We start from the raw sequence: 22,197 nt of genomic DNA, 5'->3' as shown, positions 1-22,197 counted from the left end.
CACATTTTCAAGAAAATTCTAAAAGCCTTATTTTTTCTTTTTAGGTACCAGTTCCGAAGTGGCTTTGAGGGCCCTATATATTAGAAACTCCCTATAAGTCAGCCCATTTTAAAAACTGCACCCCTTAAAGTATTCAAAACAGCATTTAGAAAGTTTCTTTACCCATTAAGCGATTCCCAGGAATTCAAGCAAAGTGGAAGTGAAATTTACAAATGTTTTTATTTATTTTTGCAGAAAATCTGTTTTAATCCATTTTTTTCTGTAACGCAGAAGGTTTTACCAGAGAAACACAACACAATATTTATTGCCCAGATTAGAACTACAGTGAAGGAAATAAGTATTTGATCCCTTGCTGATTTTGTAAGTTTGCCCACTGTCAAAGACATGAACAGTCTAGAATTTTTAGGCTAGGTTAATTTTACCAGTGAGATAGATTATATATAAAAAAAAAAAAAAATCACATTGTCAAAATTATATATATTTATTTGCATTGTGCACAGAGAAATAAGTATTTGATCCCCTACCAACCATTAATAGTTCAGCCTCCTCCAGGCCAGTTACACGCTCCAAATCACCTTGGTGCCTGCATTAAAGACAGCTGTCTTACATGGTCACCTGTATAAAAGACTCCTGTCCATAGGCTCAATTAATCAGTCTGACTCTAACCTCTACAACATGGGCAAGACCAAAGAGCTTTCTAAGGATGTCAGGGACAAGATCATAGACCTGCACAAGGCTGGAATGGGCTACAAAGCCATAAGTAAGACGCTGGGTGAGAAGGAGACAACTGTTGGTGCAATAGTAAGAAAATGGAAGACCTACAAAATAACTGTCAATCGACATCGATCTGGGGCTCCATGCAAAATCTCACCTCGTGGGGTATCCTTGATCCTGAGGAAGGTGAGAGCTCAGCCGAAAACTACACGGGGGGAACTTGTTAATGATCTCAAGGCAGCTGGGACCAGTCACCAAGAAAACCATTGGTAACACATTACGCCGTAATGGATTAAAATCCTGCAGTGCCCGCAAGGTCCCCCTGCTCAAGAAGGCACATGTACAGGCCCGTCTGAAGTTTGCAAATGAACATCTGGATGATTCTGAGAGTGATTGGGAGAAGGTGCTGTGGTCAGATGAGACTAAAATTTAGCTCTTTGGCATTAACTCAACTCGCCGTGTTTGGAGGAAGAGAAATGCTGCCTATGACCCAAAGAACACCATCCCCACTGTCAAGCATGGAGGTGGAAACATTATGTTTTGGGGGTGTTTCTCTGCTAAGGTCACACCTATTGAACAGATACCATTGGATATACCCGACAGATTCACCCGACTAAAGCAAAGAGAGAACTTTTGGATTTACAAATTAGAAACCCTACATCCGAAAGGTTTGAATGACCTCACGGAGTCCGCATTAGAATAATTTAAAATAGGTTCTAACATATACATTTGTATAAAAATATATATGGGTAAAAAATTAAAACCAATTACAAATCATACACACTAAAAACCATGTGACAAAATACCATGTCAAAAAATTAAAACATATAATATACTCCGAAATACTGCGGAATAAGCAGAACCCAAGTTATCCGTTCTTACGGAATATTGTTGTCCTCCTTGTATATTTGTATCACCCTGTCCTTGTATAAAACAAGATTCTTTCACAATGATTAATACCAACCAATTCTATCCAGAAATATAATCCACTATCTGGATATATTCTATTATATTCCAATTGGTATAAACTCAGAGTTTTAATATTTTTAATATATTATATTGTTGCATAATATTATGGGATTCCACCTAAACCTAACAACATTGTGTCCTCTTATTTTTATAAACAAACGTTATTCTGATCACGGCATACAATTACATCCTCATTTTTTAGCTAACTATTTATTTCCGACACAAACTAGACTTACAGTTGAACCAGTATCGTTTCTTATAATATTTATTTCTAAACAAGGGCGCTTATTGAGCCCTAATCAATCATCTATTTAATCATTTAATTCCCTCCCTATCATTACTAGTACGGGTCACTGTCACTCACCATTCCTGGCACCTCGCTCCCCTTCTGATTCTTCTGTATCGAGGATCGTAACTTCATGCGTTCCAACTGTGCGGTTCACTACAAGTTTTTGACCCGTCCCGGCTTCCGTACTTCTTGCGGTCCGTGGTAACCAAGGACGCTCCCGACTCAATAGTGGTACATCGCTACACTATTAAATGGTCAAAGTTTCATTTTTCTCCGAACCTGACGAAGGTTATATAACCATAATTAAATATACAAATAAAAGTTAGCATTTTGACCCGAGAAGTCCCTCTCTTGTATAACCCCGCTAATGACGTGTCAGTCTGTCTGGTGACATATACATTCTATGGTTGGAAACCATATAACCCCAAAAAATTTTTTTTATAAAAAGCTTTTAAAATATGCATTTCTTTCGTTTAATATGCACTTAATCGTTGTACAAATGTGTTGTTCAAATGTATTATGCAGATGTTCTTTCCTGTTATTTTCTTGTTTTCTTGTTTCTGTTTTATGACCTTTGACCCTTCTGCATTCTGGCGGTCTTTTTTCCTTACCATTGTGTATAAATAAGGTTAAAACCGCACAGTCTGCATTGGCCTGAGGAAGATGCCGGTGCGGCATCGAAACGCGTAGCCTATTACCATTAAATCCTTTTTATTCTTTACCCATTTGAATGGTTGTGGATTTACTACCAAAAAACTAAGCAGCGCCGTTGGTCCCGTTTTTCTCAAACCCCATCGCCGTGTTTGGAGGAAGAGAAATGCTGCCTATGACCCAAAGAACACCGTCCCCACTGTCAAGCATGGAGGTGGAAACATTATGTTTTGGGGGTGTTTCTCTGCTAAGGGCACAGGACTACTTCACCGCATCAATGGGAGAATGGATGGAGCCATGTACCGTCAAATCCTGAGTGACAACCTCCTTCCCTCCACCAGGACATTAAGAATGGCTCGTGGCTGGGTCTTCCAGCACGACAATGACCCGAAACATACAGCCAAGGCAACAAAGGAGTGGCTCAAAAAGAAGCACATTAAGGTCATGGAGTGGCCTAGCCAGTCTCCAGACCTTAATCCCATCGAAAACTTATAGAGGGAGCTGAAGATCCGAGTTGCCAAGCGACAGCCTCTAAATCGTAATGATTTACAGATGATCTGCAAAGAGGAGTGGGCCAAAATTCCATCTAACATGTGTGCAAACCTCATCATCAACTACCAAAAACGTCTGACTGCTGTGCTTGCCAACAAGGGTTTTGCCACCAAGTATTAAGTCTTGTTTGCCAAAGGGATCAAATACTTATTTCTCTGTGCACAATGCAAATATATATATATAAATAATTTTGACAATGTGATTTTCTGTTTTTTTTTTTTTTATATAATCTATCTCTCACTGGTAAAATTAACCTAGCCTAAAAATTCTAGACTGTTCATGTCTTTGACAGTGGGCAAACGTACAAAATCAGCAAGGGATCAAATACTTATTTCCTTCACTGTATCCCACATGTGGCCCTAGCATGGTAATTGACTGAAACAGCATCTAGAGCAGCAGCACCTAGAGGATTTTGTGACCTCCTTTTTATTAGAATACATTTTAGGCACCATGTCAGATTTGAAGAGGTTTTGTGGTGCCAAACCAGTGCAGACACCGTTAAAAAGACACAGTTTGGCAAACTACACCCCTCAAGGAATTTATGAAGGGTTATAGTGAACATTTTGATCCCACTGTTTTTTTTGATAAATTTAGTGGAATGAGGCCAAAAAAATTAAAATCTAAATTTTTTCCAATAAAAAGGTAGAAATTTTTACAAGGCATAGAGGAGAAAAAAAAAACACCCCAACATTTAATAAATAAGATTTATAAAATGGTAATAAACTGCTGTTTGGAGCCATGGCAGGGCTCAAAAGGGAAGGAGCACCATTTGGCTTTTGGAGCTCAAGTTGCCGCAATGGTTTTCGGGTGCCACGTCGCGTGTACAAAGCCCCTGAAGAACCAAAACAGTAGAAACCCCCCAAAGTTACCCAAATTGGGAAACTACACCCCTTAAGGAATCTATCTAGGGGTATAGTGAGTATTTAGACCCCACAGGGCTTTTGCAAAATTTATTGGAATTAGGCCGTATAAATCAATATCAAAATTTTTTTCCACTAAAAAAGTTGAATTTATCACAAGGGATAAAGGAGAAAAAGCACCCAAACATTTGTAAATCAATTTCTCTAGAGTACGGCAATACCCCACATGTAGTCATCAACTGTCTGCTTGGACACACAGCAGGGCTCAGAAGGGCAGGAGCACTACTTGGCAGGCAGATTTTGCTGGATTGACAGCATCCATTACTAAGGAAGGGCTTACTGTTAGCTAGTGAAAAGGCTAACACTGACCCCCCTCCATTATTACCCCAGAACCCAGCGCCACCAGGTCTCCTGGGAAGAGTCGGGTACGATCCAGTACCCCAACATGTATTTTGATGGACGGGCACTGGGGCAGCCGCAGGCTGGTATTATTAGGCTGGGAAAGGGCAAAAACCGTGGCCTTTCCCACCCTGTTAATGTTAGCCTGCTGCTGCTATGTTGTATCCGGCTGGTTATAAAAAAATGGGGGTAGCCGGGCAAATAATCGTTTAAATGATCACTCGTTCCCAATCATTGCCCTGTGTAATAAGGGCAACGATGAGCCGATGAATGAGCAAACGCGATGGGAAACTCCTGATGTCACTGCTCTTTTATGTGGAATTAAAAATAATAGTTGTCGGCAGATCTCCCTGTGTAATCAGTGTGTCCAGTATTTGCACAAAGTGGACGATTTTTTCCAATCGTAACAAAAATCCCAACGCTTGCACTTTAGGATTGTGCCCCAAGTCCATTTGCACCAACACAAGGCCCAGTTAACACCTTCCGTTCATAACAGATGCCATAGCAGCAGTGCGCCAGATAAAAAATGCCCATTGGACCCCAATCATATATAAAGGGTCTAGTCGGGGTTCCAGTAAGGTTTCCGTCCTTTTGACATATACAAACATCCACAATGACTCTTGGGCGTGGATGGCCATGCATGTTATTTCAACTGGGAAAGAGATAAGCGGCTGCAACACTTCCTGGGTGCCTTCTAAATCCCTAGGGAAAAAGGATCAAATTAATTAAAATTCCCTCGTTTCCTAAAAAAGGGAGCAATCTGTGAACAGTCTGTTATCAAACAGAGAAGATTGATTTCTATGGAATCCACAGAAATCAATCGGTTTAAGATCTAGTCACACGACCTTCGTAGTGTACATCAGAGCTATATGCCAGGAGGATTGCCCAATGTATAGCTCCGACATATGTCACTGTATAGGCATAGCGTCCGACATCACCCGGAGGCTTCCATCGTAAAGAAAAAAAATATACCGAAAAGTCGATTCTTTTACTGGATGCCTCTGTATGGAATAGCAGTCAACTAAGATTGTCCTTTTGGCATCCGTCAGATTAATGGGACCCTATGGACACGTTCGACATATGAAACATACACGTACAAACACATGTAAAAAGACACTTAGACCTTGTTCACATTGCATCTTTGCCTTCCGCCGGAGGTAAACGTCAGGTCTCCCAACATATACCTCCTACGGAAGATAGCAACGTATAGTATAGGGACCACCCGGGCAGAGAACTACCTGACCGTGATGCCAGGAGCTACAACTCCGGCGTTTCCAGTCATACCATTGGAAGTGCCCGGGCTGGGGTCTCCAGCTCTTGACGCCACAGTCCATATATGGACAATGATGTCAGGAGCTTCCCCAGGGCCAGAGTACGAGGGCAAAGCCCTTCCAATACTCTGCCAAGGGAATCCAGCATCAGGCAAGCTCCTGGCACCACTGTCCATCCATCGGCGTTGATGTCGGGAGCTTCCTGGCATATACCCGTGATGGATGCCATACAGGCTGACTGTTAAAGTAATGACACCTATGGCCGGCTTATTACTAGTGCAGGTCTAGATAAAGAACGTGCAAGGAGCAGGTAACCGGGCCCAACACTGCACCTGCACGTCCATCGTCCGCTGAGACCTGTAGTGTCCCTCCTGCATGCACACAGCAGAACACTGATAAACAGCAGGGAAGTTTCCCAAGCGTCTCTGCACTCACGTGTCCAGACGGATCTTCTTCAGCGCTACCACCTCCCCGGTCTCCCGGTTCCGAGCTTTGTACACGACCCCGTATGTGCCCTCGCCGATCTTCTCCACCTTCTGGAAGTTATCCATGGCGGCTGAGACGAAGGACCGTACAAATAAAACCGGGCCTAACCGGGGACCTTTGCTGGATTCGGTAACCGGAATCCCTACAATACAGACCCCCGAAAACTTCCCGCCACCACTCAGCCACGCCCTGGTAACTTGCGATTGGTGCAGCAGAGTACCCTGCAGCGACGTCACGCACAGAATGGCTCCACCGCTTGTCCGCACGTAAATTCCGCCGACGTGTGAGAAGTTTTGTTTTGCTATAGAAGGTGTAGTGACGACTCCCGCGGACGGCTAGGGGTACTATTTCACATGAGTCGTTTTTGGCGCGTTTTTTCTGCCGCCGATAATCACGACAAAAACGCGCCATTTTTTTTTAAACACTGCCTCGATTACAAAAAAAAAAACGACTCGTGTTGATATTGCCTGATGGCTCTGGAGAAACGGGCTCCACATCTGCCGAATGTGTCCTTCATTGACACTTGCATTAAAAAAATAAAAAATAAACTTGGGGATGATTTATGGGTCATGCACGTGTGTTGTATCTTTTCTGTGGGGTGCGACATTGTGCAGTACATTTTTATTTTTCATTTTCATAATACATGTGGTTACAACTATGATGTGACTGCAAGGTGTGAATGCAACCATATTGAATTTCCCAGTTCCATTATTACATTATTTTATACATACGCCAAAGCTCCAGAAAGATTTTGGGCACCATGATTATCGCACTTTAGGGTCGCCAGGATCACACACACCGTTTTGGTGCAGTTTTTGAGTCAAACACAAGTGTACGCACAAGAAAGCCAATCCACTTCTGGCTTTGGCTAAAACAAAATGAACCAAAAACTGCGTCAAAACTGTGTGTGATTTTGGCCTTATACGGTGTAGCTGCTTATATTAACCTATGGAGATCCCATGAAATTTTAAGGGTAAACGCTGTTTCATGTACCTGCAATTTGATTGCAAAAAGTCCAACAATTTATTTTTTTAATGGACCGTGTGAAGGGCCCATGGAAAATAGGACATGTCCTATTTTTGTCAATTTTCACGGATCCCTCAATAGACTCAAGTCTATCAGGGATCCGTAAAAAGCGTCCCGCATGGGTGCAAATACGCCCAGGAAAACTGCTGTTTTTCAAGGCCGATATCGCTCATGCTCGTCTGAATAACACTTTAGGGTCAGTTCACACGTTGCGTAAATACGGAGCAGAAAAAACGCTCAGAAATTGACCTGCGGTGCCGATTTTTATTCCGCAGCATGTAAATTGTATTTGCATAAACGCTACTTATTTGTTGCACGTTTTTAACATTGAATTCGATGGGGAGGTAAAACCCGCAACAAATAGCAGTTGTTGCCTTTTTTTGTGGCGGGTTCTCAGCGATTCTGCTGCAAAAAAACTCAACTCAGGAAAAAAAATAAAAAATCTTATACTTACCCAGAAGTCTGTGTTGCTTCCTCCAGTCCGGCCTCCTGGGATGACGTTTCATCCCATGTGACCACTGCAGCCAATCACAGGCTGTAGCGGTGGTCACATGGGATAAAAGTCATCCCAGGAGGTCGGGCATGGATGACATCAGAAGGCCGGCCTCCTTGGATGACGTTTCATTCCATGTGACCGCCGCTGCAGCCAATCACAGGCTGCAGTTGTCACGTGGGATAAAAGTAATCCCAGAAGGCAGGCCGGTTAAGTGCTGCAGTTTTCTGCGGCGGACATTCCAGGCGAAAAACTGCATCACAGTTTGGTGCGGTTTTTCGCCCGTAATTCCCTGTGGCGTTTTTTTACGCAGCGTATCTAACCCGTGTGAACTCAGCCTAAGGCCTTATTTACACGAACGTGTCCGTTTTGCGCACGCAAAAGTTCAGTGTGGCATCTGTATATGGTGCGTGGCTGCGTGATTTTCGCGCCGCCGGCATCATTATGACACTCTGTTTTGATGTTTATGAAACAGTAAAGAAGGAGGGGCTTTTATGTTTCCCTTCACTTCTATAACAACTGTAGCGCGAATCACGCGCGTCACCCAGAAGTGGTTCCGTGTGCCGTGCGCGATTTGCACGCACCCATTGTCTTCAATGGGTGCGTGCTGCGAAACACGGGCAAGTATAGGACATGTCGTGAGTTTTACGCAGCGGACTCACGCTGCGTGAAAATCACAACCTGTCAGAACGGCCCCATAGACTAACATAGGTCCATGCGACGCGCGTGATTTCCATGCGCGTTGCACGGACATAATACACGTTTGTGTGAATAAGCCCTTAGGGTAAGTCCATGCACGGAGTAAACACTGTGGTACTTCTGTCAGAATTTCCATACGAAAATTCTGCATGGTTTTCACAAGAAAGAATTAACATGCTGCATATTGAGAATCCGCAGAGGATCAAATCTCATCCACTTCGCTGCGACTGTGAGGGTATGTGCACACACACTAATTACGTCCGTAATTGACGGACGTATTTCGGCCGCAAGTCCCGGACCGAACACAGTGCAGGGAGCCGGGCTCCTAGCATCATAGTTATGTACGATGCTAGGAGTCCCTGCCTCTCCGTGGAACTACTGTCCTGTACTGAAAACATGATTACAGTACGGGACAGTTGTCCTGCAGCGAGGCAGGGACTCCTAGCATCGTACATAACTATGATGCTAGGAGCCCGGCTCCCTGCAGTGTGTTCGGTCCCCCCCCCCCCAAAAAAAAAAAAAGTAATACATACAAATCACTGCATGCTGATGTTCAGGCATGGATATGTAGCTCAGCGGCGCAATCATTGGCCTGCTTTCTGCCATAGCGGCTACTGCAGGATGACGGCCCCGCTATGCCAAGTGAATCTGCTACTAAAATATGTATCCCTGCTAAAACTCTATTATAAAAGATCCGTAAAACGGCTAAAAATGCGGGGCTGAACACCTCCAAACATCTGCCCATTGATTTCAATGGGAAATACGTCGTTCTGTTCCGACGAGGCGTTATTTTATGCCTCATTTTCAAATAACGGCGCGTAAAAAGAAGTGAATGTCACTTCTTGAGCCTTTTTTGGAGCCATTTTTCATTGACTCAATAGAAAAACAGCTCCAAAAATGGCCGTAAAAAACGCAAGTTGCTTAAAAAACGTCTGAAAATCAGAGGCTGTTTTCCCTTGAAAACAGCTCCGTATTTTCAGCCGTTTTTTGTTAAGCGTGTGAACACAGCCTAACTCTGCTTTCCAAAAACTTCTGACATGTCAGAAGTTTTGATTGGTGGGGGTCTGAGTACTGAGACCCCCACCGGTAGCTAAAACATAGCGGCAGAAGCGGTCGGGTGAGCGCTGAGCCATTCGTTTCTGATCGGCTTTGCTCGGAAAGCCGAGCAGTTAGTATATGGGCTCATGGACTTTTTATTGAGCCTGTATACCAATTGCTCGGCTTTCCAAGAAAAGCCGATCAGAAACAAAGCGGCTCAGCGCTCGTAGAAATAAATTATAAACACCAGAATGTCTATTTTTTGGTCACCTAATCTCCTACAAAAAATGATATAAAAAGTGATCAAAACGTCGTATTTACACCAAAATGGTATCATTAAAAACGACAGCTTACCCCGCAAAAAATAAGCCCTCATACCACTTAATCGACGAAAAAAAAAAGAAGTTCCGGCTCTCTGAATTTGGCGACACAAAATAAATTTTCTTTTTTACACTTAGGTTTTTACATGTAAAAGTAGTAAAATATAGAAAAAACTACATATATTTGGTATCGCCGTAATCGTATTGACCCACAGAATAAAGTTAACATGTTGTTTTAATTACACAGTGAATTCCGTAAAAAAGGACGCGTGGAGGAATCGCTGTTTTTTTCATTTTCTACCCACAAATAATTTTTTTCCCATTTCCTAGTACATTATATGGCAAAATAAACGGTGCTACGAAAAACTACAACTTGTCTTGCAAAAATCAAGCCCTCATAGGACTATATCGATGGAAAAATAAAGACATTATGGCTTTTGGAAGGTGGGGGAGGAAAAAACGAAAATGAAAATCTGAAAAAGGGCTGCGGCGAGAAGGGGTTAAACTCACACAATAAGGGCTTGTTTAGACGAACGTGTAATACGTCCGTGCACCGCGCGTGATTTTCACGCGTGTCGTACGGACCTATGTTAGTCTATGGGGGCAGTGCAGACAGTCCGTGATTTTTGCGCAACGTGAGTCCGTTGCGTAAAACTCACCACATGTCCTATATTTCGGTGTTTTTCGCGCATCACACACCCATTGAAGTCAATGGGTGTGTGAAAACCACGCATGTCACACGGAAGCACTTCCGTGGGACGCGCGTGATTCGCGCAACAGCAGTCAAACTATGAATGAAAACAGAAAAGCACCACGTGCTTTTCTGTTTACAAACATCCAAACGGAGTGTCATAATGATGGCGGCTGCGCGAAAATCACGCAGCCGTGCATCATACGGGGATGACACACGGAGCTGTTAAGTGCCTTTTGCGCACGCAAAACGCCACGTTTTTTGCGCGCGCAAAATGTACACGCTCGTGTAAACCCGGCCTAAATGTGTGTGCTTGTGAACAGTAAACTGCATAGCGGTATCATGCAATATCGCCCCCAATGTTACTCTATGAGATCGCATATGAACATAACATTTCCTACAATTGCAGCTAGCATATTGCATTTGAATTTGTGCTGCAGCCTTATATGATATGTCGCACTACAGATGTCACTGGAGATCTGGCCTTACTTTTACTGCTGATGCCAGTGGGATCTGATTTGAAGCCGCTACATGAGAAGTCTTGGGGCTAATGCACACAGCTGTAATTAGGCTGCCATAGAGGTTCATGAACCCTCTACTGTACCTCCGTGTGCCTCTGATTTCATATGGAAACATACCGAGGTTTTTTCATAAAAAAAATCAGACAGAGCAAAAAAAATTGTGGCTTACTCCAATGTACTCCGTATGTACAGAGGTATTTTGCCCCAGAAGCATTGTACAGGCTCTATGCACTGGGATCTGATGTGTGCATGAGCTATTAAAGTAAGGGTATGTTCACACGGCCTATTTTCTGCCGTTTTTCGGGCCATAAACGCCCAAAAAATCGGAAGCAAAACGCCTCCAAACATCTGCCCATTGATTTCAATGGGAAAAACGGCGTTCTGTTCTGACGGGCTGTTTTTTTACGAGGCCGTTTTGAAAAACGGCTGTGTAAAAAAACGCCCGCGAAAAGGAAGTGCATGCCCTAAGGGTATGTTCACGCAAACTCAAAACCGTCTGAAAATACGGAGCTGTTTTCAAGGGAAAACAGCTCCTGATTTTCAGACGTTTTTGAAGCCACTTGCGATTTTCACTTAATTTTTAAAGTAGTTTTTGTAGCTGTTTTCAATAGAGTATTTGAAAAACGGCTCCAAAAATGTCCCAAGAACTGACCTGCACTTCTTTGTCGCGGCCGTTTTTTTGCGTGGCTGCGTGATTTTCGTGCATATGCCATCCTTATGACACGCGGTTTTGAGGTATAGAAAAAAATGGAAGAGGTGGTTTTATTTTTCCCTTCATTTCTTGACCTACTGTTGCGCGAATCACGCGCAGCACACGGAAATTCATCCGTGTGCTGCGTGTGATTTCCACGCACCCATTAACTTCAATGGGTGCGTGATGCGCAAAAAACACTCAAGTATAGGACATGTCGTGAGTTTCACGCAGCGGACACACGCTGCGTTAAAAACACGGAATATCTGAATAGCCCCATTGCCTTACATAGGTCTGTGCGACGGACGTGAACTACGCTCGTGTAAGTAAGGCCTAAGGGCTTATTCAGACGAATGTGATATACGTCCGTGCAATGCGCGTGATTTTCACGCGCCTCGTACGGACCTATATTAGTCTATGGGGCCGTGCAGAGTCCGTGATTTTTACGCAGCGTGTGTCCGCTGCGTAAAACTCACGACATGTCCGTTCTTTGTGTGTATTTCGCGCATCACGCACCCATTGAAGTCAATGGGTGCGTGAAAATCACGCGCACCACACGGAAGCACTTCCGTGGGACGCGCGTGATTCGCGCAACAGCAGTGAAAAGTATGAATGAAAACAGAAAAGCACTCCAAACGGAGTGTCATAATGATGGTGGTTGCGCGAAAATCACGCAGCCGCGCACCAAATGATCATGACACACGGAACTGTTAAGAGCCTTTTGCGCACACAAAACGCCGCTTTTTTTGCGTGCGCAAAACGCACACGCTCGTGTGTATCCGGCCTAATAGTCACGTTTGACCAGCATGTAATAAATTGGGTATACTTGTATGAGAAAGGAACAATGAGGCATGATCAACTATCCTTCTTTGCGAAATAAAAAAAACAACAATAAAGAGCTGAAACAAGTGAACAATAAGAGGAAAATCTAGATAAAGAAAAAAACAAGCGGAATAAAAAGACCCCACTCCAAACCCTAGCCGGCCCCCACATTTTAAACGAATCCTGAAGTATATTTTAAATGTTGACCAACACATCACTGCAGGATTAAGGGTATGTTCACACAGCTTATGTTCGGCCAAAAATCGGAGGCGGAGCACCTCCAAACATCTGCCCATTGATTTCAATAGAAAAAACGGCATTCTGTTCTGACAGGGGGTTTTTTACGTGCCGTTTTGAAAAACGGCCGCCTAAAAAAATGGCCGCAATAAAGAAGTGAATGTCGTTTCTTGAGCCTTTTTGGAGCTGTTTTTCATTGACTCTATAGAAAAACAGCTCCAAAAACGTCCGTAAAAAACGCTGTGAAAAACGCAAGTTGCTTAAAAAACGGCTGAAAATCAGGAGCTGTTTTCCATTGAAAACAGCCCCGTATTTTCAGACGGCTAAACAGTTCCTGACCTTTTTTTTTTAGCAACTGGCGTTTTTTATGGCCGTTTTTGGAGCTGGTTTTCTATAGTCAATAAAAAACGGCTCCAAAAACGTCCCAAGAAGTGACATGCACATCTTTTTCGCGGACGTTTTGAAAAACGGCTGCGTAAAAAAATGGCCTGTCGGAACAGAACGCCGTTTTTCCCATTGAAATCAATGGGCAGATGTTTGCTTCCGATTTTTCGGCCGTTTTTCGGCCGTTTACAGCCCGAAAAACGTCCGAAAATAGCCCGTGTGAACATACTCTAAGCCCAGATTCACATGAGCGTGTGCGTTTTGCGTGGTGCTTTTCTGTTTTCATTCATTGTTTTACAGCTGTTGTGCAAATCACGCGCGTCCCACGGAAGTACTTCCGTGTGGTGCGCGTGATTTTCACGCACCCATTGACTTCAATGGGTGTGTGATGCGCGAAATACGCGCAAAGAACGAACATGTCGTGAGTTTTTTGCAGCGGACTCACGCTGCGTAAAAATCACGCAACTGTCTGCACGGCCCCATAGACTAATATAGGTCCGTGCGACGCGCGTGAAAATCACGCGCGTTGCACGGACGTATATCCCGTTCGTCTGAATAAGCCCTAAGACTACACAGGGTTTGTTTGTAGTCTGTAACCATTGAGACACATAGGTCTGCATAGGAGCTGTAGACACAAAACAGTAAGGGTATGTTCACACACAGTAGCAAAATACTTCTGAAATTAAAAAACAGAAAACAGCTCCTGATTTTCAGACGTTTTTTAACAACTCACTTTTTTCACGGCGTATTTTACGGACGTTATTGGAGCTGTTTTTCAATGGAGTCAATGAAAAACGGCTCAAAAACGTCCCAAGAAGTGACATGCACTTCTTTGACGCGGGCGTCTTTTTACGCTTTGTTTTTACAGCGACACGTAAAATTACACCTCGTGTCAACAGAACATCGTAAAACCCATTGAAAGCAATGGGCAGATGTTTGCAGGCGTAATGGAGCCGTTTTTTCAGGCGTAATTTGAGGCGTAAAACGCCCGAATTACGTCTGAAAACTGCGTGTGAACATACCCTAAGGCCTTATTCACACGAGCGTGTGCATTTTGCGTGCGCAAAAAATGCAGCGTTTTGCGCGCGCTGCACTTTCGTGTGTCATAAGTGGTGGCTGCGTGATTTTCACGCATATGCCATCCTTATGACACGCGGTTTTGACGTTTAGAAATCACGCGCAACACACGGAAGTGCTTCCGAGTGCCGTGCGCGATTTTCACGCTTCCTTTGACTTCAATGGGTGCATCATGCGCGAAAAACGGGCAAGTATAGGTCATGTCATGAGTTTTACGCAGCGGACATACGCTGCGTGAAAATTACGGACTGTCTGAACGGCCCCATTCACTAACATAGGTCCGTGTGACGCGTGTGATTTGCACGCGCGTATCACGGACGTAAAACACGTTCGTGTGAATAAGGCCTCATGCACATGACCGTGCATTTGTGACCGTATACTATCCGCAATTGCGGAGCAGCATTTGCAGATAGTATAAAACACATGTTAACCTATGGGCCAATGCACACGACCGTCGTTTCCACAGTCCGTGCATTGCCAAGAGCCCAGACCGCAAAATAAAAATGGGACATGTCATTATAAGGTCCGCATTAGCGGTCTGGGCTCATTGAGATCAATGAACATTTTGTGTGTGCACGGTCCGTGATTGTGGACGGCCCGCTGATGACGCTCCGCGGCCCGTCCGTGTCGTAATCACAGACCATGCACTTCTTCGGCCGTGTGCATGAGGCCTAAGAACATGTTCAGACGTGGGAGACTTTTTCAGCCACAGATATCCCCGCAAAATCCATGGCAAATCCGCTGCAAAATCTGAATATGTTACATGCTGATTTGGCCATAGAATGTGCTGCATTTTTGCATATCTTGCGCATACTACACATTTGAAAATCAGCAGCATGCTTATATTTCCATGCAGAATTTTTTACAATACATGTATTGTACTGTAAATTGCCGCAGTGACATGCATAAATATACCCCTAGTGATTTCTTATTTCAAAATCGACCATTTCGCATTTTACCCGTTCATCGTTTTAAGATTTTATGCGAACTTGACAATGTCTGCCGAAAAAGTAATTAGTCATGTTGGGTTTTTTCTATTGTCCGGTCGTTGGCTGAAACGACACATGTATGGCATGATCGGCCAATTATGGCTGATCGTTCGCCGCTTTGTATTTTGTTATCTGCTGGTTCAGTCTGGCATGTTAAAGGGGTTTTCCAAAAATAATTACCACCATCATTTGCCACCTATCCACAGGAAAGGCGATAAATGTCTGCTTAGTGGGGATCTGACTGCTGGGACCCCCACCGATCCTGAGAACAGGGGTCTCCAAGTGCCCTATGTGGATAGAGCGGTAGTGCACATGCTCAGCCACCGCTCCATTCACTTTCTATGCGGCTGCCGGTCAGCTATCTGTGGCAGCCGCATAGAAAGTAAATGGAGCAGTGGCCGAGCATGCGCAATGATCAGACATTTAATTTATCGCCTTTCCCGTGGATAGGTAGTAAATGACCATTATGAGAAAACCTTTTTGAGGGTATGTTCACACAGGGTGAATCCGCTGCGTAAAAATACACAGCGTATCTTCCCCGGTCCCCGCAGGAAATTTCGACCGATAAACCGCACCCAAACATACCCAAAGTAGCAGAATACAGTAGCAGCATAGTGTATGAGATTTAAAAAATCTCATCCACTTGCTGCGTAAAATTTCCGAGCGGAAATTGACCTGCGGTGCGTATATTTCGGACCGCAGCATGTCAATTCCTGCGAAGGAAAGTGTGCAGAATTGCTGCGTTTTTCCAGTGATGTCTCCATCTCCTAACAATGGGATAAACACAGCAATTTCCGCACCATTTTCTGCTGTAAAAACCGCAGGAAATGGTGTGTTTTTGCCGCAGTGGAAAGCCTTTGACTTTCAATGAAATTGCTGCAGAAATTCCATTGAGTGTGGACAAGCGCTTAGGCCTTGATCATACAGTGCAGATTTGATGCAGATTTTGCATGTATTTTTTACGACAAAACCAGGAAAGGGCATGTTCACACGATTAACAAAATATATCTGAAAATACGGAGCTGTTTTCAGACGTTTTTTGAGCAACTCGCGTTTTTCGCGGCGTTTTCGCAGCGTTTTTTCGGACGTTTTTGGAGCTGTTTTCAATAGAGTCTATGAGAAAACGGTTCCAAAAATGTCCCAAGAAGTGTCCTGCACTTCTTTTGACGAGCCGTCATTTTACGCGCCGTATTTTGACAGCGACGCGTGAAATGACAGCTCGTCTGCACAGAACATCGTAAGACCCATTGCAAGCAATGGGCAGATGTTTGCCGACGTATTGGAGCCGTCTTTTCAGGCGTAATTCGAGGCGTAAAACCGCGTCCATTACGTCTGAAAAGAGGTCGTGTGCACATACCCTAAGGCTGGGTTCACACGTGGCGGAATTTCACTTAAATTCCGCTGCGGACACTCCGCAGCGTTAATCCGCAGCGGAGCCGTTTGTCCATTGACTTACACTTTAATTTAGCAGTGTTCGTTTAGACGAGGCGTAAAATTCCGCTGCGGAGCATAGGCTGCGGAGCGGAATTTGGTGTCCGCAGCATGCTCTGTCTGTTGCGGAGCAGTGGCGGACTCATGGCGGAATTTCTCCATTGACTTCAATGGAGATTCTAATTTCCGCAATGAAGTCCGCAGCTGTCATGCACATGTTATGTGTGCTGCGGATCCGTCTTGCTTTTTTAACTTGACATTTCTTCATTCTGGCTGGACCTATGTATTTCTAGGTCTACAGCCAGACTGAGGAAGTCAATGGGGCTCCCGTAATGACGGGAGCGTTGCTAGGAGACGTCTGTAAATAGTCACTGTCCAGGGTGCTGAAAGAGTTAAGCGATCGGCAGTAACTGTTTCTGCACCCGGGACAGTGACTACCGATCCCAATATACATGTATCTGTAAAAAAAAATGAAGTTCATACTTACCGAGAACTCCCTGCTTCTGTCTCCAGTCCGGCCTCCCAGGATGACGTTTCAGTGTAAGTGACGGCTGCAGCCAATCACAGGCTAATAACAGGCTGCAGCGGTCACATGGACTGCCGCGTCATCCAGGGAGATCGGGCTGGATGCCGAAGGAGGGACGCGTCACCAAGACAACGGGCGGTAAGTATGAATTTCTTTGACTTTCACAAGGGAAAGTGCTGTCCCTTCTCTCTATCCTGCACTGATAGGGAGAAGGGAAGTACTTTTACCGCAGTCCGCAGCAGCTAGTCCGCATCAATTTACTGCACATTTTGTGCAGATCCGCAGCAGAATCTGCAACGCAGATTCTGTGCGGCATTGATGCGGACAGTTGCGGAGGAAATCCGCCACGTGTGGTCATGCCCTAAGGCTGCATGCACAGGTTGCGTATTTTGGTGCGGAAATTTGCAGGTAAAAAACACACCTAATCACGTGTACTTTGATGCATTTTTCAGTGCAGTTTTTACGTTTTGATGCTGCAGACTTTGGTGCGTTTTTCCTTAGAACTAGGCAGATACAATTAGCAAGCGGAAACGCAAGATAAATTGACATGTTGCAGATTTTCAAATACGCACCGCAGATCAATTTATGTGCCAAAAGACCCCACAGGGTGTACATGAGATTTCCTGAAATCTCATTTACTTTGCTGGTACTGTATCATGCTACGGATTTACCGCATGCAAATATGCGCAGCAAAACCGCACGTAATATGCATTGTGTGCATGGAGCCTAAACAGAAGAAATATATAAAGGAAGGCCTTAGGGTATGTTCACACAGGCTATTTTCGGCTGTTTTTCGGGCCATAAACGTCCTGAAAAATGGTTGAAAAATCGGAAGCAGAACGCCTACAAACATCTGCCCATTGATTTAAATAGGAAATACGGCTTTCTGTTCCGACGGGCGTTTTTTACGTGGCCGTTTTTCAAAACGGCCGCGTAAAAAAACACCAGCGAAAAAGAAGTGCATGTCACTTCTTGAGCCGTTTTTGGAGCCGTTTTTCATTGACTCTATAGAAAATAAGCTCCAAAAACAGCCGTAAAAAACACTGCGAAAAACGCGAGTTGCTAAAAAACGACTGAAAATCAGGAGCTATTTTCCCTTGAAAACAGCTCCATATTTTCAGACGTTTCTAATTTTGTGTGTGCACATACCCTTAGGGCCGCTCCCACACAGACCAAAACGAAGGTCGTTCGCAGAGCGAAATTCGGCGCCATTTTCATTTGGACCGGAAGCCGCTGCCGGACAGTAAGAAGACTTCCGGCCGCGGCTTCCGGCCATATGTTCAGGCGCAAGGAATAGGAGCGTAGACCAGCGGAGGCAGATAATTTATATTCGTGTATGTGATGTGTGTATTATGTTCGTGTTATACTGTCTGCTGAGCACTGTATCTAATCCTCCTACACTGTGCAGTCGCTCACAAAATGGTGGCACACAGTGTAGGAGGTTTGAAGATTAAAACCCTTCCTTCTCCTGGCACTAGCCAGAAAAGGGAGGGGGGATTGTGTGAGGACACTAGAGGAGAGTGTGTCTACCCCAATTTTGCAGCATAAATCAATGAGGTTGCTTTACCACATGCCAATGCTGCAATTTTGGGAACTGCTCCCTCTAGTGGCCAGCACATGGAAATGTTATAAATTAGAATCTAATTTATAATATTTCCTGACTTGCGAAAAAATTAAAACAATGTGTAATCACTCAAATACTAATTGTTTAACTGAAAAAATATATATATAATAATTTCTAGCGACACATTCCTTTTAACAAAATACGGCTGAAAATACGGAGCTGTTTTCAAGGGAAAATAGCCAGATTTACGGCCAGAATTCCCGCCATTTTTGGAGCTGTTTTTCTATTGAGTCAATGAAAAAAACGCGCCGTTTTTTGAAAATGAAGAGTAAAAAAATGTCCCTTCGGAACAGAACCCCGTATTTCCCATTGAAAAATGGGCAGATGTTTTGTAGGAGTTCTGTCCCGAAAAACGGCTGAAAAATCGGAAGCAGAACGCCTACAAACATCTGCCCATTGATTTCAATGGGAAATACGGCGTTCTGTTCCAATAGGGCGTTTTTTAATGCCTTGTTTTCCAAAAACAGCACGTAAAAAGACGCTCGCGAAAAAGAAGTGCATGTCACTTCTTCGGACATTTTTTAAGCCGTTTTTAACTGACTCTATAGAAAAACAGCTCCAAAAACGGCCATAAAAAAACGCAGCGAAAAACGCGAATTGCTAAAAAAACATCTGAAAATCAGGAGCTGTTTTCCACTGAAAACAGTTCCGTATTTTCAGACGTTTTTTTACTAAGCCGTGTGAACATAACCTCAGGCCTTCTTCACACACAGAGAATTTCTTGCGTTTTAAACTGCATCAAAAAAAGTCTATGTAAAAAAAGCCTGAAAAAATGCCATACCCAGAGGATGCAGCATTTTGATAAAAACGCCACTGACCACAAAATTGGCTCAAAAACTCCCCAAACCAAAACGCAGTTGTGTGTAGCTCATTTGATATTTTACTATAGGCTTAAAGGGAAGGTGTCTTTTTTTTTGTAATTATATTGCTTTTTATATAATGTAAACAAAAATTGTATTTATGTTGTCACTCAACTTTTTAATGTATTCATACTTTTACTTCTCTATGGGGGCTGCGATTTTTTTTTCATCTCTGTATGTGTCGATTAACGACACATACTAAGATGCTATATGGCACATACAACCCCATAGAGAATGTGAATGGGAGCCGTTCTATTCTCAGGAGCGTGCGCCGTCTGTGTGTGAACTGTGCATGCGCAGTTCCCACACAGACCATAACGAAGCTCGTTCGTAAAGCGACACCAGCGCCATTTTCATGTGGAACGGTAGCCGCTGCCGGACAGTAAGATGACGACTTCCGGCCATATGTTCAACGAAGCGAAGGTGCAAGGAAGAGGAGCGTAGACGGCAAGAACTGGCTAGACGAGCGGAGGCGGCGGCAGAAGCAGGTAATTTATGTTAGTGTATGATGTGCGACTGTGTGATACTATCTGAAAACGGCGGTACACAGTGTAGGCGGTTTGAAGACATTCAAACCCCTCCCCCGCCTGGCACTAGCCAGAATAAGGGAGGGGGGATTGTGTGAGGACACTAGAGGAGAGTGTCTCCACCCCAAATTTGCAGCAGAAATCAATGAGGTTGCTTTACCACAGTGACCATGCTGCAATTTTGGGAACTGCTCCCTTTAGTGGCCAGAACATGGAAATGTTATGAATTAGAATCTAATTTATAATATTTTCTGACTTGTGAAAAAATTAATACAATGTGTAATCAGTTATATACTAATTGTTTAACTGAAAAATAAAATAAAATTTCTAGCAACACATTCACTATAAATTTAACGTCTGGTCGCACTAAAAAAACCACATAGAAAAATGCACAAAAAAACACTGCAAAACGCTGTGTGTGAATCCAGCCTTAAAGGGGTATTCCAGTTAGAACAAGTTACCCCCTATTCGTAGGATAGGGGGTAACTTGCTGATCTGTGGGAGTCCGACAGCTGGGACCCCCATTGATCACGAGAATGGGGGTCCCATACCCCCCTTTGAACGGAGAGCCAGGTCGCTCATGCGCACTGCCGCTCCATTCCTCCCCTTAGGGAGCACCGGAAATAGCCGAACGCTGTACTAAAGGGGGTAACTTGTTCTAACTGGAATACACGTTTATGCTGGGTTCCCACGCAACATTTACTGTAGCAGCAAAGTGAATGAGATATAGAAAATCTCATGCCCGCGCTGCGGAAAATAAATGGACAAAAGTCGTGCGGAAAGTGTTCTGTGGTGCGTTTTTCAATTCCGCAGCATGTGAATTTATACTGCGTGTTCTGTGCGGAGATGCTGCGTGTTTGGCCCATAGACTTTAATGGGGAGCAGAAATTCTGCAACAGATTTAAGTTGTTGCGGTTTTTACAAACGTTTATGCAGCGGAAACGCAGTAAAAACTGCTAGAAATCCGCAGGTGCACATATGCTTTGCCATAACCAATGTTTAACACTAAATCCGCAGGTAAAACCGCTGTGGAGTAAACGCAGCGTTTCTGCAGCAATACGAGCAGAAAAGAGACGCACTATTTGGTGCAGATTTCTGTGATAGATTTACCAGCGTTTTTCTAGAGATTCTGCTGCAGATTTTCCTTTGCATAAAATCTGCAGCGTATCTGGTGTGTGTGAACATGCCCTGAGTGTATGTTCACACGCTTAGCAAAAAACTTCTGAAAATACGGAGCTGTTTTCAAGGGAAAACAGTTCCTGATTTTCAGAAGTTTTTTAAGCAAACTCGCATTTTTGCTGCGTTTTTTTGCGGTCGTTTTTGGAGCTGTTTTTTTATAGTCAATGAAAAATGGCTCCAAAAACGGCTCAAGAAGTGACTTGCACTTCTTTTTCGTGGGTGTCTTTTTACGCGACGTTTTTTGAAAATGAGGCGTAAAAAAACGGCCTGTTGGAACAGAACGCCATTTTTCCCATTGAAATCAATGGGCAGATGTTTGTAGGCGTTCTGCTTCCGTTTTTTCAGGCATTTTTTTCAGGCGTAAACACCCCGAAATACGCCTGAAAACACTATGTGTGAACATACCCATAAGGGTATGTTCACACGACAGCGTCCGTAACGGCTGAAATTACGGGGATGTTTCCGCCTGAAAACATCCCCGTAATTTCAGCCGTAACGGAATGTGCAGGCGCTTGAACGCCGCGTCCATTACGGACGTAATGGGCGCTGCTATTCATTGGAGTCAATGAATAACGGCTCCAATTACGGCCAAAGAAGTGACAGGTCACTTCTTCTACGCGGGCGTCTATTTACGCGCCGTCATTTGACAGCGGCGCGTAAATATACGCCTCGTGTGAACAGACAAACGTCTGCCCATTGCTTTCAATGGGCAGATGTTTGTCAACGCTATTGAGGCGCTATTTTCGGACGTAATTCGGGGCAAAAACGCCCGAATTACGTCCGTAATTAGTGTGTGTGTACATACCCTAAGATATCAAATAAATGTATACGCAGTCCTGATTGGATATATTTTTTGGGCTGGGGCTCCACA

The 22,197-nt window shown here is 44.0% G+C and overlaps 1 protein-coding gene across 3 annotated transcripts in view; it reads right to left on the bottom strand.

Annotated features, from left to right (window-relative positions):
* CDK2 (cyclin dependent kinase 2) overlaps positions 1-22,197 on the bottom strand; it is a 44,665-nt gene that overhangs the window by 22,230 nt on the left and 238 nt on the right. Inside the window, exon 1 of one of the 3 annotated variants that reach the window (XM_075852120.1) lies at positions 6,141-6,454. The exons of 1 other annotated variant lie outside the window; for it this stretch is intronic. In XM_075852120.1, coding sequence (XP_075708235.1) covers positions 6,141-6,256 — 116 coding nt within the window. In that variant the 5' untranslated portion in view covers positions 6,257-6,454. Of the gene's footprint in view, positions 1-6,140; positions 6,455-22,197 lie in introns of those variants that run through there. One more of the 3 variants, XM_075852119.1, reaches the window with a different exon arrangement.

The sequence above is a fragment of the Rhinoderma darwinii genome, chromosome 2 (genome assembly GCF_050947455.1).
Source record: "Rhinoderma darwinii isolate aRhiDar2 chromosome 2, aRhiDar2.hap1, whole genome shotgun sequence".
NCBI classification, from domain to species: Eukaryota; Metazoa; Chordata; class Amphibia; order Anura; family Rhinodermatidae; genus Rhinoderma; species Rhinoderma darwinii.
This window is presented reverse-complemented; position numbering and strand designations above follow the sequence as displayed.